Genomic DNA, 17,982 nt, shown 5'->3' with positions numbered 1-17,982 from the left:
GAATGATACTTACACATGATAATTATGCATTTTAGGAAATTTGAAATTAAATGATGTTGAAGGGCTTTTAGCTTCTTAATCATCAAATTACTTCCTGCAAGGATCACCAAAATGAAGTCTCATAACTGACCAATAATTACACAACACTAACTTCTAATATAACCTCATAGTTAAAAACATTTCTAAAAATCAACTAAACAAAATGTTTAATAGATAAACTAAGTGTTTAATTGGGACTACAACTATACAAGGATATAACTTTAAATTCTTTAATAAATTGTTCTACTTATCTCTAAAATATGTTAAATAAAGATGGTACACCAACTTATAATACGAAAGAAAAGGTTGAAAGGTGGGTAGAATACACTGAAGAGTTATACAGAGAAAATGAATTAGAAACTATGTAGAGGAAGAAGAGGAGGTTGAAAAGGATAAAAAGGGAGATACAATATTGAGATCTGAATTTAATAGTGCATTAAAAGATTTGAATAGCAGAAAGGCTCCTGGGACAGACAGGATACCTGCAGAATTACTGCACAGTGCAGGTGAGGAAGCGATAGGTTATAGAAACTGGTGTGTAATATTTATGAAAAAGGGGAAGTTCTGTCAGACTTCAAAAAGTGTTATTGTAATGATAACAAAAAAATTTGGAGCAGATAAATGTGAAGAATACAGAACAATTAGCTTAATTACTCACACATCAGAAATCTTAACTAGAATTCTGTACAAAAGAATTGAGAGGAGAATGGAAGAAGTGTTAGGAAAAGACCAATTTGGTCTCAGGAAAATTATAGGGACAAGGAAAGCAATTTTGGTGCTCAGATTAATAGTAGAAGGAAGATTAAAGAAAAACAAACCAACATACATAGCATTTATAAATTTAGAAAAGACATTTGATAACATAGACTAGAAAAATGTTCAGAATTTTAACAAATTTAGGGTTCAAATATAGAGATAGCAGAGCGATTGCTAACATTTACAGGAATCAAACTGCATTCAACAGTAATGATCAAAGAACAAAAGAAAAAACCCATAATAAGAAAGGGGGTCTGAGGATGTTCTCTATCCCTGTTACTTTTTAATCTTTACAAAGAACTAGCAGTAAATGATGTTAAAGAATAATTTAGATCCCGAGTAACAATGCAAGGTGAAAAGATAAAGATGCTACAATTTGCTGATGATAATAGTAATTCTAGCTGAGAGTAAAAAAGATTTTTAGAAGAAATAATGAATGGTATTGCATGAAGTCCAACGCAACAACTGCCGCATGAAAATAAAAAAGAACAAAACGAAAGTAATGAAATGTAGTAGAAATAATGATGAACCACTGAATATAAAAATAGGAAGAGAAAAGATTATGGAGTAGAAGAATTCTGTTATTTGGGAAGTAGAATTACTAAAGATGGGTGAAGCAGGAGTAATATAAAATGCAGAAATAAGCGATATAAAAGCACAAGCAAAACGAGCTTTCAGTCAGAAATATAATTTGATTATATAAAAAATTAATTTAACATCAGAAAAACATTTTTGATAGTATATGTTTTGTGCATAGCTTTATATGAAAGTGAAACTTGGACAATCGGAGTACCTGAGAAGGAAAGATTAGAAACTTTTGAAATGTGGTGCTGTGGTAGAATGTTAAAAATCAGATGGGTGAATAAAATGACAAACGAAGAAATGTTGCAGCAAACTGATGAAGAAAAAAGAAGCATTTGGAAAAATATAGTTAAGAGAAGAGACAGACTTATAGGCCACATATTAAGGGATCCTGGAATAGTCGCTTTGATAAAATTGTGCAGGCAGGCAACGTTTGGAATATATAAAACAAATTGTTAGGGATGTAGGATGTAGAGGGTATACCAAAATGAAACGACTGGCAGTAGATAGGGAATCTTGTAGAGCTGCATCAAACCAGTCAAACGACTGAAGACAAAAAAAATCTTGAAAATTAAAAAATAAAACAATTTGAAAGCATCTATTTCTAAACTGTGAATACCCATTTACATTAATCTATTACCTCAAGTGTACAATGAATGACTTTCAGAAAATAATATGAATTACACAAGCCTAGATCAAAGACTTATTCTCTGAATAACATCAGATAAATAAAACATTTCACAAACAACAGAAAAACAAAGAACAGAACTGAAAGCAGATGAAAATTAACATTTTATTAAATGTAAGATTTCAATAAGATTCTTCCACTTTAGTTTCAAAACCTGGATTGATCAATTACAAATTAACCTGAACAGAAAATGAAAATCTTGTCTTTAGAATGCCATATTATTCTTAATATATTTATTATAATTTGGAACAGATAAAAGAGATATTCAATATTTAGGTATAATGTAATTTAGGTTGTACATATAAGTTCATTCAAACAAATGCATAATTATTAGGTATACACAATCAAAATTTATGCTGTACTATAATTAAGTTCTATTTGCTTCATATTGTTCATTAAATGATAGACATTCTAAAAATATCATTCTACATCTAAATGTTTTTAGTATATTATATCTCTTTTACCATTTACATATTACATAATATTTCTACTTCTAAAATTTTTCAACTATGAATATAATATTTTTAAAAAATCACTTTTTTCTGAACTATTTAAAAAAATAAAATTACCTTCTTTTGAAAATAATCACTCTCCGTCGGAGGCAACGGAAGAGCAGGTGCAAGGAAATGTCTGGCCTCATCATTCATAAAGAACATACTGCGGAACATTAAATTGTTATTCATGCTGGCGGACGTTGGCTGCGGGTCGTCGAGACCATACGGCACCGGCCCGTCCGGTCTGATTCTAGCCTGTGCCTGCGCCGTCCTGCCTATAGAATGTTTAACTAGTCCACTACTTGTACTTCCGGCGCTTTCGCTACTGTGGTCGGAGACTATTGGCTCGGCGACTATATGCAGTGGTTTGCTAGGATCGTCAGTCAAATCAAGCTTAATCCTCTCAGTCAAATGGTCAGATACAGCTTTTATTGAGCGCAGAGGAGAGTTTCCCACATCCAGGTCACATCTAAAACAACAAATACCCAAAGTAAGTAAAATTTTGTTTATGAAAATCAAATTTAAAAAAAGAAAATAATATATTTTAGAGACAATTTATAGCAACATCGTTTGAAAGAAACAGTAAACAAACTGACAATCCCAATGGAAATAAGAAACTGCAAGCTAATTAAGATGTTCACCTTTCATACACTACAAATACGGCAAAATGACCAAAATAGTCTATACCTATCATCTCAACAAAAAAAAGTAAAGTTCAGGAAATTATACTAAAATTCCATTCACTAGAGAGCCTCTATTAAAAAATTTGATGTGGACAACACATGACTTCCTTTTATGCCTATTAAATTTAATTTACACATTTTTTTAAAATGAAAAGTACATAAAATTTTATTTCATTAAAAGCTACTATTTTTTTTCATATTTTTTTGTTATTGAATTATTATTCACTGTAAAAATTTTTTTACAATGAGACGTTAATAATTATGAATAAATCAATATATTTAAATTAAAAAAAAAAAAAACCCGATGAAGTCTGGTGCCTTTCCCCCAAGACCCAAGCATTTCATTAATTAAAATTTTATTTGGCTATAACTCTGGAACAAATGAAAATAAGTGCCACTTACGATATATCTTGAAAAGCTCTCAATGAGGGCTTATTATTGCAGTTAAGAAAAAGTCCAATATCCAAAAAAATTTTAATTTTGGGGTTTTTTGTCACTTCTGGTTAAGTCAATCGCAATCAAAAGGGGAGGTGCGCAACTAAATGTTACAACAGTCCTGTATTAAAAATGTCAACATGCTATACAACTAAACATTTTTGTGTTATGCAAGATACATATGTGTTATGGTCAAGATGGATATTTCCATTGAAATCTGATAACTGAAATTTTGCATGATCACGATACTTCCTTTATTTCATACAAGGAAGTAAAAAGTATCTACTAATAGAAAAATATGCGAAAAGTATCTTTCTTTTTGTTTTTCCAATTAGGAAAGTTCTTCTGTACTTCAGAGAAGATGATTTTCTCCAAAGAGAATCATCAAATCAGCCCATAATTCCAAGTGTTCTGTTCAGAAGAAATCATTTAAAGGGAATTCTAGCTGATACAATTCAACTTAAAAGGATTTTTTGTAAATTTTTAGCATTCTGTTGCTTCAATTTTTGTTGTTTACATTTATGGGCTTTATCGAAAATGACCCATTGTTTTTAAATGATTTCGGGACATATTGTCATTAACTTTGTCCACTCATAAAAGACAGTACCTGGATTTTTTGATACAAAGCTTGAAGTTTAGATTATATTTATAAAAGGAAAAGAAAAGAGTTAATACTCTTTTCTTTTAATTTAGACCAATCCAAATAACTCATGTAGAGGGGGAAAAAATTGTTACCTGGATTTTTATAAGTGGAAATGGTAACGAAGCTTATAATAAATGTAAAAAAAAATTAATTCGTGAGTGGGGGTGGTGGAGGGTTGAAAAGGGACGAAAAATCGTATTATTGCGATTTATGGTAAAAGTTGGCGTCAAAAAGATTTGTGGTTATTTAAGACACAGAAAGGTATACTTTCACAAAGTTTCATCAAAATTAAATTATTTTTGCGGAAATGAAAAATAAACACAAAAAAAATATTTTTCGTATTTCTCTCGGAAATTATGAGGTTATGTTAAAAACTGACCTCTACAAAAGTCGTATATTTCTGCATGATCTACAACTTCTATATTCGAAAAATTATTTTTCAACCCCCCTCCACCACCTCCACCTACACATTTATTTTTTTTATGTTTATTATAAGCCCCTTTACCATTTCCACTTATAAAAGTCCAGGTAACAATTTTATTTTCTCCAAGTGTAATTTGGTTGAACTAATTATTTAATACTAATGCTTGATATGTTATGTTTTTACATAGTAAATTTTGCATATAGTTTACGTATATTGTGTGAATGCATTTACAGCTAAATGTACAGTTTAAAGGAAAACTATAACAAACTAGTGACCCTGTAGTGACTACTTTCAGTTAGAACACAAGCTCTTCCTTCAACCATTTATAACAATGACCTTACCGCTATGATTACCTAAGGCAGGCTAATTAATCTTATAACAGACAGAAATCCTGATATGCACATTATATTTGTAGGAGTAAGTAAAATATAACTTATTTTACATTGCATGTAAAATAATTCATAACTTCACTTCATTACTAGGAAGTTGGTTGTATAAAAATCAATTAATTCTACTGTAATTGTAAAAGAATTAATGAATTAACAGTGGCTAATATTTACTAGTTTTATATCATAAAAGTATAATCATTTAGATAAACGTTTTATTCTGATTAGTACATAATTATACATTAGTATATTTAACTGATATGCTGTGGGTAACCGATGCTGTTACTGGAATATTTGTCTGGCAAAATCAAGGGAAAAAATGGGAAAAACTTGATAAAAAGAGCATCAAAAATTAAATAAATAAATATAACAAGTGATTGTAAGTTCATAATAATTAATAAATATTAATACAAAATAATATGTATATATATAAAAAGATAATAATAAATAAAATCAGTACAAAATAAGATAACTTTTTGAAGATATTGATTAAAAAAAAAAACTTTTCAGTACATAATTTATAATAAAACGTATTATAAAGGAGGCAGATCGTTTTTTCTGTTACTCATCAACAGAGTAATAATTTTTTTTTTTTAAGAAATATTTTAGTCAAACTCTGATCAGACAATACTTTACATAGTTAAGTAATTGAATACAGAATTACAACGCCCTTTAATAGCTGAAGAACCTACTCTTCTCTTTTTTATATTACATGCATTTTGTACCGTGTGAAGTAATCAAAGCCAAACTAAGATTAAAAGCCAGACCCTTCTGAATGACACTATAAATCTGCCATGCTGTTAGATTTAATGAAAAAAAGTTCTGTTATAAGTTTGGTAAAAATGTATACAGTCTTTTATGAATAAATTACCATTTTGATTTTTAATAAAACTAACACTTTTTTTTATCTATAAAGTGTCAAGTTCTTCTTACTGCAGCAGTCCTAAACACAAAAAAGTTTGTCAGAGAAAGTTAATAATTATCCAGCTGGATACTTCAACAAACCATACAATTCAAGAGACATTTGAACTTGAGTAAATTCTCTTAAGGCTAACCCTTCAGCTGGGTCTTTAGTGTTTCGAAAAAGGATAAATTATTACAGCATGCATACAATCATTGAATGTGAGGTAACCAATCAGAATAAAAATCCACAATCTCTCATGACATTGTTGTTGGGTATGTTTGTTTCTCTTGCTAAGATTCCATCATATTTCTATTAATATTATTATACAGGAAAATTTTTTTTCGTACTATCTACCCTGAATTCAGTATCTTGAGTTAAAAGATCCAGCTAAGGTCAAGTTTAAGGGTACAGCATCCTTAAAGCCACATGTCCTTCACACAGGACAGCAACCTGTGGACTGAGCTTGGACTGTGTTCTTTTGTCCAGTAGTACAAAATGCATGGTATTAACTGTATCAGGTAAATCTAGGATCTCACATCTAAAATAAAAATACAGGAAAGTCTTGCTTATCTGACATACCACCACAAAAAAGCACCAATCGGCAACAAGAACTGCAAGTAGTAAGCGTAGTCTATTTTTTTTTGCTCCTGACTCTAACATGTGGCATGCCCAACTACACTAGGACTCACATGTCTGTCATTCAGTAAAATGTATTTTATCATTGTATGCAGATCGGTTTATTGTCTGTTACTGTTTATGCGTATGTGTCAGTGTATGGTGTGTCTAATTTGACAAACATTGTTGTGGTGTTTAAAAATTGAAATTTACACAAGCACAGAAAAAATGGTGACAAAAAGAAAGTTGTATAGATGGAACAAAAACTTGACGCAATCAATAGACTGGACAAAGAAGATACAACAAGCAATGCAGAAGATAGCTGACAACTTTGGTGCTAGACAGGTAACAATAGGAGACTGGAAAAGAAATGAATAGAAATAGAAAAATGGTGTGCATCAAGAGTTATGGGTGGTAAATTAAAAGAAAGAGAAACTATGAAAAAATGTAAATTTGAAAAAGTAAGTTAAGCTTTATATGTTTAGTTTACACAGATCAGGGGACAAGGTGTGTAACCACCAGGTTGATCTAGTGGTGATCGCGTCTTCCCAAATCAGCTGATTTGGAAGTCGAGAGTTCCAGCGTTCAAGTCCTAGTAAAGTCAGTTATTTTACACAGATTTGAATACTAGATCATGGATACTGGTGTTCTTTGGTGGTTGGGTTTTAATTAACCACACATCTCAGGAATGGTCAAACTGTGACTGAACAAGACTACACTTCATTTACACTGATATATATCACCCTCATTCATCCTCTGGAGTATCATCTGAACAGTAGTTACCGGAGGCTAAAACAGGAAAAAGAAGACAGGACAAGGTGTGTGCCTACTTTACAGCTAAAGGCATTGCATTTTCATAATAAATTTTATAAAGGGGACCTAGATTTTACAGCAAGTGTTGGTTGACTCAACCAATGGAAGAAATATTACAGTATCTAACAGTTACGTGTTTGTGGTGAAAAATTATCATCAAATTTTGAAAAAATGAAAACATTCAAGAAAACATTTCAGGAATTAAGCACAACTGAAAGCCTAACAGGTGATCAGATACTTAACTGGGATGAGTCAGGCCTTAATTACAAAATGTTACCTGGTAAGTATTGCAGCTAGAACTGAAGCAGCAGCCCTTGGCTACAAGCAAAGTAAATAAAGGCTGACAATTTTAACATGCAGAAAACTTAAAAATGGACCTTATAATGATTGGAAAGTCCCAAAATCCTAGAGCCTTTAAAACACTTTCAAAAAATGCTCTTACTGTAAAATACTATAGTCAGCAAAGTGCGTGGATGAGCAATGAAATTTTCAAAGAGTGATTCTTTATGGAATTCATTCCTTCAACAGAATAGTTTTAAAAAGAAAATAATTTACTCAGAAAAGCTGTTTTGTTGCTAGATAATAGATCCGTCCCCTAATGTAACTGCCATATATCAACCTACAGATCAAGGAGTTTTGGATACAATAAAAAGAAACTATCATGGGAAGCTATGTCCACAGTGAAGTAAGAAACTGAAGAAGGTCAAGACATGATTAAAAAATTGAAATGCATAAATGCAAAGGATGTTGCTTATTAGATTGCACAGGCCTAGGCTGACATATGGGCAATAACAATTGCCAAATTATGGAAGAAGTTGCTAGGTGATGATGAACGTATGAAAATGGAAAGCACAGATTAAACAAAGAAACCATTCTACCTTTAGTGCAACGTATCCCTGGATGTGAGGATGCATCTTTGCAAGAAATCGAAAGTTGGATGAAGGATGATGATCAGTATGAAACAACTGATGAAGAAGTCGTCGCTCTTGTTAACTGCGATGATAACAAAAGTGAAGATAAAGATCAAACACCAGCTGTTGAGCCTCCCAGAATTTCACATAATGATGGAGTTAAGGCTCTAGAAACTGCAATTAAATACACTGAGTATAAGAAGCAACAGGAATCAACATAATGATGCTGCAAAGATGGCAAGACTTCACAGTAAAGAAAAGTAAATTACACTCAAAAATTTTTTAATCATCACAAGACTGAACTTTTGAAGTACTGTACGCACTATATTAAACTTCAGATAATTCTGTGACTGTAAGTTCATTTTTTAGTCAATTTTTCCTGTTTTGCTGTAAAACATGATTATTACGTTTGTAAGGTGTAAAATTATACACAGTTTGACATTTAATAGGCTTCTCTTAACACCCCTATTATCCAACATTTTCACTTATCTGACATTCTGCCGGCCCATTTATGTCAAATAAGCAAGACTCTACTGTACTGTTACTTCAAACTAGGAATAGGATAATTTGATAATTGCTAGATAGGATAATAAGGTAATTTTAGACAAAAGATGTTTAAAATTATCTGATGTAAACAAAAAACCCTTAAGGAAAAGACAGTTACAAAAATATTTTTACAGTTTTAAAATACTGTAAATTATTATTTTTCTGGAATAATATAAATATTATTATAAAATATAGTTAACATTAACAAAAAAGCAAATAATATGTTACATAGTAAGTATATGCATTTATGTAGAGTTAAAATAGAGAAAATGAGTGACTGAAAAGTTTAAAAGTTTGCGCATAGTAAAGTAATTATTTTAGAATTAATTTTTATCAACTGATCATACACAATAGTAATTTTAAAACTCGGCAACTAATTAGTCAAAGCATAACATATGTATCAGAAAAATAAGGGTGATGATATAGAAAAAATATGTTGAAGTTAAAATATCAATGTAGAAAGATAAATAATGGGGAGTAACATCAAACTAATCAACTGTCTCATAATTAAAGTACTTGCAATATAATTATTTATACCAAGTTAAATTTATACCAATCGTTAAGTGTGTTACACTATATTAAAATTAATATCATTTATACATGGACTACTGTTTTTGAATTTGTATAATTACAATACACATCTAATTTCTAATTAGAAGGTTTGCATCACACATAACTGCATAACAACTTACAATAGTTCAAAATAAATCAGGTAATTTTTTTAAACAAATTATTCTTTCCCAAATATACATGTATATATTTCACCATCTTTGTATTATTGCTATTATTATAATTTAATTCCTAAAATATTACTTGTCACTTTCAGAGTTCATCTAATGATCAGTTTGGTTTTATTAGTTAATATAACCAGATATATATATATATATATATATATATATATATATATATATATAAAACATTCTATCATAAAATAATATAGAAAACTTGTAGTTCTAACAATAATGTGTGGAACATTTCATAAATAATGCACATTACTGTTTAATCACATACATGTACTTTAAGTAGTATCTTTTCATGCAGCCGCTTTGCTTCTTCATGACTAATAATTATTTGGAAAATTCACTATTCCAGTGAGTTCACCACTTTCATTCAACTCTCAAATATGCTGGGCAACTGTCTGCAAAAAGCTCTAATATGAGGGAAACACTGTCCAAACATTAGCTCTTTTGACTTATGAAAGAAGTTAAGTTTGGTAGACGGATTATATGCTGCACATGTTCTGCTTGCATTTACACAATAAATTGGACACAACCTTCTCCAAGTAAGGATACCACTTATCATTTGAAATGACAGAAAATGATGAATTGGATGACCACTTGACACTTTTATTTTAATTGGCAATATATTAATTACATTACAGCCCATCTCGATACATTTTAGTAAATTTTTGTGAATTTTTATGAGTAATTTTTTCAGTCGGTCATGATAATATAGCATCTGATTAAGATTTGATTATACTCATAAAATGTTTTAAGAGCAGTCTGGTTGAACTTTTCTACTCATTTGACTGTGACGTAGTCAGATGCAAAATCTTTAACTTGCATTTCATCAGTAACAAAAAATTGAAAAAGGAATACAAGCCCTATGATGACAAATCTTTGTTTCAAAGATGCTGTGTTGTCCAGGCAATTCTTTATCAGTTCAGTAGTCCAGCAGCGAGGGATTATCCAGCAAGAATTTCTCTTTTCTTTAAATCACATTATAAAGAGTACTAGTGATGCTAGAATCCTGGCAGCTTACGATATTCCCCCCCACAGTATTCAAAAGTCTTCAAGAAAATTTGACATTTTCATATGTTGGTCAATTCTGATATTTCAGTATTTTTAATCTAGGCCATTCTTTATGCTTACATATTCTTCATAAAAACAAGCAGCCCAACTGGAATCTGTTTATGGTCTACTGTTAGCTGATAACAAAACAATCTGATTCTGTAAGATTTTTGTGAAGTAAAGTTTTAATCCTGATATAAAATTTTTGACCTTTAACTATCACAGTGAGTGAAAGAATGGACTATACATGCTGATTCCTCAAGTCTTGCAACTGCATTCGGTAACATTTTTCACCAGAATGCATCAACTCTACTGTTTTACCAGATCAGGTATAATTTATAAATATCCATTGAACATCAGTGTGTGTTCACATTTCTAAAACATAGGAATTATTACCTTTTTTATTTTCATTGAACAACTGATATGAATAATACTATAATTACCATCATATTATTTTCTTTTTCATTTACTATTACAACCTTGGAAATATTTTAACTCGTTTGTTTAATGGTAAAGATGAATGAACAAAGTAGTACATAAAAAAAAAAATGGCAACAGACTTGCAGGGACTTAAACCTTATGTTTAACTTATTTAACAGACCATATAAGGTCTGTTGGGTGAATACAGTGGATGAGGACAATGAGTGAAGTTTTTGTACAACTTACAGTGATGAGAAGGCTGACTCATTGACATGGTGAGGGAACTAAAATGTTCATGCCAAAATTCACTTCTCTTCTTCATCATACTTTTACAGATACATCTGATAACTTCTAAATAGTAATAGCAACTGACTGTCTGCCCTGCAGGTAGAAATTCAAGTGACAATGCCTTAATGTCAAAACAGATCTGTCAACATCACCTTAAGTGTTTGAATGACTTTTCAGTCTTGATGATGATTTTTTTGAGCTATTACAATAACTGACTTTGTTTTCAAGTCATATCCATAAACTCATGTCTCATTGCCAGTTTATTATCATTGATAAGAAAATAAATATTATCATCATTTGCACGATTCAAAACTTCTTGAAGATCGCTACACACCTGTCTATCTGCTCTTGTGCCAAGTTTCAGAATTTGGCAACAATATAATACATTCCAATTAATCAGTTGGAATTTTGTGACATGAATTCACCAAAATCCTAGTCCGTTCTATCTCCTGAACTATTAAATGTCAATTTGAACTGACCAAATTGTTTACATGGGCAATGCAGGACATGTCTGTAAATGTTGATAGCCTTCCTGGAAAAGCATAATAATCAGTATATTCCTGACTACTTTTAAAACCCCTGAACCACTTATAGCATTGTATGTGGCTCTCCTCTTGAATCATTTTTTTGCCAAGCTTGATGCAAAATTTCACCTCAACTCTTTATTCATGTAATTCACTCATCACCAGAGACCAAACAATTCTACTTTGAACAATAGCTACACTAAAACTAAACCAAGTAGATACACGGGTGGTAGGAGATTATTTGTTTTTTCTACACTATGCAATGATGCCAACCATCACAAAATGTCTCTTTATAAAAACCAGACATAAAAGTACTGTTATTTTTTAAACACATCATAAAATTAATAAAGAAATAATTGAAGTGAACAACCAAAATCTGCAACAGCTACATCAAACTTTAAAGAAATATTTTTTATATAAGATAAACAGAATTTGTTTTTTTTTGTACAAATTTAATTGCCTTTGTCATAAATTTTGTGAATTAATCATTATAATTGATCTGAAAAACAATATTACAAAAAATTGTATTTCCAACAAATAAAACAATTTAAGAGCTAAGAAATTATTTCTCCATTACACTATATGTTCAATTTTAGGAATTTTTTTTACAAAATTTATAAACATAACATAAAAAAGCATGATGTTTAAACAAAGTAACACAATAATGGAATGGGTAATAAATAACATTCATTATAATCTTATGAATACCCTACACTAAACCAGAAAAAAAACTATTAAGTGTTAAAATGTTTTCTATCAATAAATTATTAATATTATCCACTTTCAACTAGTTAGATGTTCACTCACAAAAAAGCTGTATACTTTTGGAATCAGAAAAAAACCAATTTACTCATTAACACAAATACCACACTAATTTCACCAAAAGCTTGGAAAAACATTGCTTTATAATAAACCCTTTGACAATCTGTGCAAGTGAAATAATAAAAAGATGGATTGACTCTATCAACTGAAAAAAAAAAATTAATTTTAAAAACTTGGGTAATGAGAGAATTTGACAAAATAACTTGCTCTTTATAAAATAAATTTACAAATTTCTTATGAAATAATGAAGAAAATATTTGAGTGTAACAGTTGAAGTACCTAAGGTTATTACTTTTATTATAATTAAAAAATAATTGCTTTCTGAAATAAATTAAAAATGAAAAAATATGAAAATATGACAACTTTTTTTTAATGCACATTATATATATATAAAAAAAAAATACATAATATAATGTACCATCAGAAAGCCAGTTCTGTTTTAAAGTGAACTTTTTTACTGAAATTGTTTTTAAAATAAATAAGCTTCACCCATTTTCAAAAAGATATTTCCGCTTTTGGATGCTAATGATCCAGATGTACATGTCATATGCAACTGGTTAACCCCTTGAGTAGCAACTTTATCAATATAATTAAATTACATCAGGCAAAAACTATTACCAAACATTATCACGTATTCAAGCTAAATACAGATTGATAGGCGTCAAATTTGATTGTAAGATGTCTGTTCAGAAAGTAACTGAACTTTATTATTAATTTTATAGATTATTGGTCCTTGTTTCCTTCAAAGTACCCCATTCCCCATACACTTTTCACGTCAGTGTCTTCACTTTGCAAAGCAGTCCTGGATAGCTTCATTTAAAATGGCCATTAAGGTCCGTAACGAATTTGTTTTAATGTCATCAATAGTCTCAAAACCACATCCTTTCACCACTGATTTTAATTTCTGAAAAAAGAAAAATAACAAGGAGCCAGGTCTGACGAGTAGGGAGGCAGGGGGGGGGACAGTAATCTGATTTTTGGCATAAAACTGACAAATTGACAAAGTTGAATGAGTGGGCGCACTGGCTTGGTGAAGGAACCATGAGATGTCTTGCCACAACTCTCGTCTTTTTTGTGAATTTTTTCATGTAACTGCTGTAAAACAGCTTGATAGTACACATGGTTTACTGTTTAATCTTGAGACAAAAATTCAAAATTCCATTGAAATTGGAAAAAACAGACAGCATCAATTTAACATTGGATCGAGATTGATGTGCTTTCTCGGGGAATGGAGATCTTTTGCTAATCCATTGTTATGGTTGAATTTTTGTCTCGATGCCATAAATATTGTAATTTCATAGTCATTGGCTTGTTCAAGAAGTTGCTGGCAAGAATCCAATTGATGTTCTTTCTGTTGTTTGGTCATCAAACGAGGAACAAACTTTGCTGCAAATCAATGCATGTTCAATTTTTCAGTTAACATGTTGTGGCATGATCCAGTTGAGATCCTAACCTCTGCTGCAAGTTCTCTGAAAGTCAATCAGTGATTTGCATGCACCAGATCACTGATTTTCTAAATGAGGGTGTCATCAGTTGACGTCTAAGGCCTTCCTGGTCAAGGGTTATCTTCAACTGACTGAAGACCACTTTTAAATCATGAAAACCATTTGTAACACTGCATTCAACTCAGAGCATCATCTCTGTAAGCTTGTTTCAAAAGTTGAAACGTTTCTGCAAGTTTTCCCATTTCATGCAAAATTTTATATTGTCTCGTTGCTCCTGAAAATGGACATTACAAAAATCGCTACTAACACAAACACGTTGCACTCAAATAACAACACTAAAACTAATGAGATATCAAGAACATGTGGTTACAAAGGAGGTTATGCGGAACACAATGCTGCCAACCGCACATCACTAAATATTTCCACTGGTGGGTAATTAAAAATGTTCAGTTATTATCTGTACAGACCTCATATGTTTTTGCTTTCCATAAATAAAATGTTAAACTATATTAGAATGATATATTGGAATATACTATAAGTCCTAACTTTCATCTTCCATTAAATCTAATTTGATGTTTTGATGCTTGTAAAATATCACAGATCTTCTACCTGTCCTGATTCCACAATTCCTTAAACTCCTCCAAATTATCATCAATAAAAAATTAGATAATTTTTTTGAAAAACAGTTCCACAACTTAAGATCGACATGTAAGAAAACTTACTATAAATTCAGGATATTAAAACTTAATCCAAGGTATTTTTTAATTTTATATTTACTAGATTTAAAAAATTTATTTGTAATATATTTTTTAGGTTCATATCATGATTCACAAGAGAAAAGTGAAAAATATATATCTCCATAATGTTTCATGATTTTATTTCAAATTAAACTTTGTTTTTTGTAGAACGACTTAATAAAACCACCCAAAAGAGGAAAATATCTCTTTCTTCTTTAAATTCTACTCTTTGGAAATCTGTGCCAAATTAAAATAAACCACCAAAATGAATGAAACATCAAATAATGAAAAGAAGCATCCTTGATAAATAAAAAAACTGCACAAAAATGCCCATGAAGAAAGTGCTACCACAGAATACTCTTAGGATACCTAAGTGCAAGATAAGGATGTATGGCATGCAGAAATTTTTCAAATTAAGTTGAAAAAATTCCAGCAGCATTTTTGCTTTTCCTATATTTTTTCCATCCACAATGTTAGAAATAATTTTCTTGAACTGTTTTTTTAAATACTTTAATTACCAGAACAGCATTGGCTCTAGATCATTATGATAAATAATAACAATTCAATACAGTACTAAGCAGACAAACATCTATAGAGGCATGTAATTTTTTGTTTTAAAAAATCTTCTACGCAAGTTATCTAAAGAAAATTACAATGGGACTACTAGAGAAACTTTAATAAAATATAAAAAAAATCATTTAGTGAAAAATAATGCTCGATTGTGCAAAGTGTGATCAAAAAGTATCTGAACTTGGCTCATAAAAAAAAATTACTTAATGTATTTAGTTCAACGACTTATCCCCTTCAAAATATGCCCCTTCTGATGCATTACACTTATTCCAGCAAACTTTTTATTGTTGGAAGCATTTTTCAAAGTCATTTTTAGTGAGCACATAAGTCTTGTTGCATTTTTTTTATCACTTCTCTGTTTTCAAATTTTTTTTCCTAAAGCGAAATTTTAAGATTAGGAGGGAGCCATTAATCACAGGGTGCCAGGTCTGGTGAGTAGGAGCTGTGCAGATATAGATCTTTTCTTAAGAAAAACTTATGTAAATCTAGTAAGATGTAAATAGATTGATGTAAGTTGTGTGCGAGCAAAAAGTCATTGTGTGGAAAGTATCTCCAAATAAATAAGAAGTCATAAATTTACATAGAGTGTGGTTAAAAGTGTACAGCATTAAAACAAAAGTATGTTACATGTCGTATTCTATTTAAATTCTTCAAACTATCTTCTTTTTATTCTCCTTCAAAAACACATCAACCTAGCATAACACTCTTACCATAATTCAAAACTGTAGAAAGATAATATTAAATGTTATAAGTCAGTAATTTTTACTTTAAACAGAGAAGTCATAAAGCATAATAAAACATCCATCTGATTAAGTATACACGGGGTTTGAGCATGCTTAAACACCAATTTTATGACTTTAGCTATTGCCAAAGAAAAATGTAAGGTTGGATATATCGTTCTAGTAGTTTCTAAGATAGTTCCAATTTAAATTACTTTTACTAAAGTAAAATATTTCTAACTTAAATATATAATTTTATAAATTTAGTAAAAACTGAATCACTAATAAAAAAAAAAAAACTAACAGGTAATCTACAATAAAATCAACTATTGATAAGATAAACAAACTCTACACATTCTAATCAAGTATCAAAGATCAATTTTTAAGTCAATTGTAATACAAAAATATGCACTTGTATGTACAGGATCTATATTAATCAATACTTATATACCTTACTGGATACTTCTTTACAATTTTATATTCATTTAAAAATAAATAACAGAATATAATCACCTTTTGTCTCGCTTCTTTCTACATTTACACAGAGATAAACATCAACTCAACATTAGCTCATAAGAGGTCAGGAAGATATTACTTGGAAAAAGTTTAGCAAATACTGATCTAAAATAAGTGAAATATGAATGAGCAATTTGATGATTATTCCAAAATTAACTTCTAACTGGCCGAGTCTTTTTTTGTTAAGTGCTCTACAGAGACATTAAAAACTACACAGATATGTTTACTATTTCCAACTTTACTTCAGTGCCTGAAGTAGTAAATGAATGCATCTGCAGTCTAAAGTTATTTCTGATTCAAAGAAGCAAAGATCTCTGTGAAGGTGCTTAATTGAATCAAAGTAAAAACAAGTGAAAACAATTCAAACAAAATAATTACAATCTGGAACTAGAATGAAATTCGTTAAACAATTTTTGTTTAACATCTTAAACAAAAATCATCTTTCATCCAGAATGTTCTGGGTCTGAATCCTGATAAACTTTGCAATTTTTACATGCTAAAAAAATTATCTGTCAAAATTAACTGGATATTAAACTGTCATCGCTTAGAGAAAAATGAAAAAAAAACTTGGTATATAAGTTGCCTACAAATCTATATTTTATAGTCGCCATCAATTTTCAGCTGCTTATCCCTAAACTGTGACACCAACTTCTGCAGACCTTCATTGAAAAACTCTACCACCATGGTACTGAACTATTAAACCTATCTGAAGCTCCTCAATGACTTCTAACTGAAATTATATGAAGGGCCTCTGAATGGGCCTTCATCTAGGTGAACAGATTATAGTCACTCAGCATCAACACTTAGATGTAGTGTTCATAGCTGAAAAATTCCCTTCACAAACTTCTAAAGTAACGCCTTTGCATAACTTGTGAGGTGATCATACAGAAGAATAACACTCTTCATGAACTTTTATTTTTTCCTATTGATCTCCAAAGGTTTTATAAACAAAACTCTGACATTGATGTTATTTTATCAACAAAATTCCACTGGAGTGCCATAATATCACTGAAGTCACAATTTTTTTATTTTTATATTTTACACGTTGCCTGTTTGAATTTGTATCAACAAGTAGCAACATTTAAACAACAACCTTTTTCACATCTATCCACCCATCTTTGATTTCTGATATTAATCTCTGAATATCAGTCTCTCTCTATCACTCACACTATCTTTCTGACATTAATTTCACATTGGATCTTCTGTAATTACTAAAAAAAACAACACAACCA

At 30.4% G+C, this 17,982-nt stretch overlaps 1 protein-coding gene across 2 annotated transcripts in view; it reads right to left on the bottom strand.

The window, feature by feature from the left end:
• The window catches only part of LOC142324029 (uncharacterized), a 99,331-nt gene that overhangs the window by 67,995 nt on the left and 13,354 nt on the right, over window positions 1-17,982 (bottom strand). For both annotated transcript variants that reach the window (XM_075364594.1, XM_075364595.1), the window contains exon 2: window positions 2,635-3,028. In XM_075364594.1, coding sequence (XP_075220709.1) covers window positions 2,635-3,028 — 394 coding nt within the window. The remainder of the gene's footprint in view (window positions 1-2,634; window positions 3,029-17,982) is intronic.

Source organism: Lycorma delicatula, chromosome 4 (genome assembly GCF_047948215.1).
Source record: "Lycorma delicatula isolate Av1 chromosome 4, ASM4794821v1, whole genome shotgun sequence".
NCBI lineage: Eukaryota > Metazoa > Arthropoda > Insecta > Hemiptera > Fulgoridae > Lycorma > Lycorma delicatula.
The sequence above is the reverse complement of the archived record's forward strand: the minus strand, read 5'-3'. Positions and strand labels throughout refer to the sequence as shown.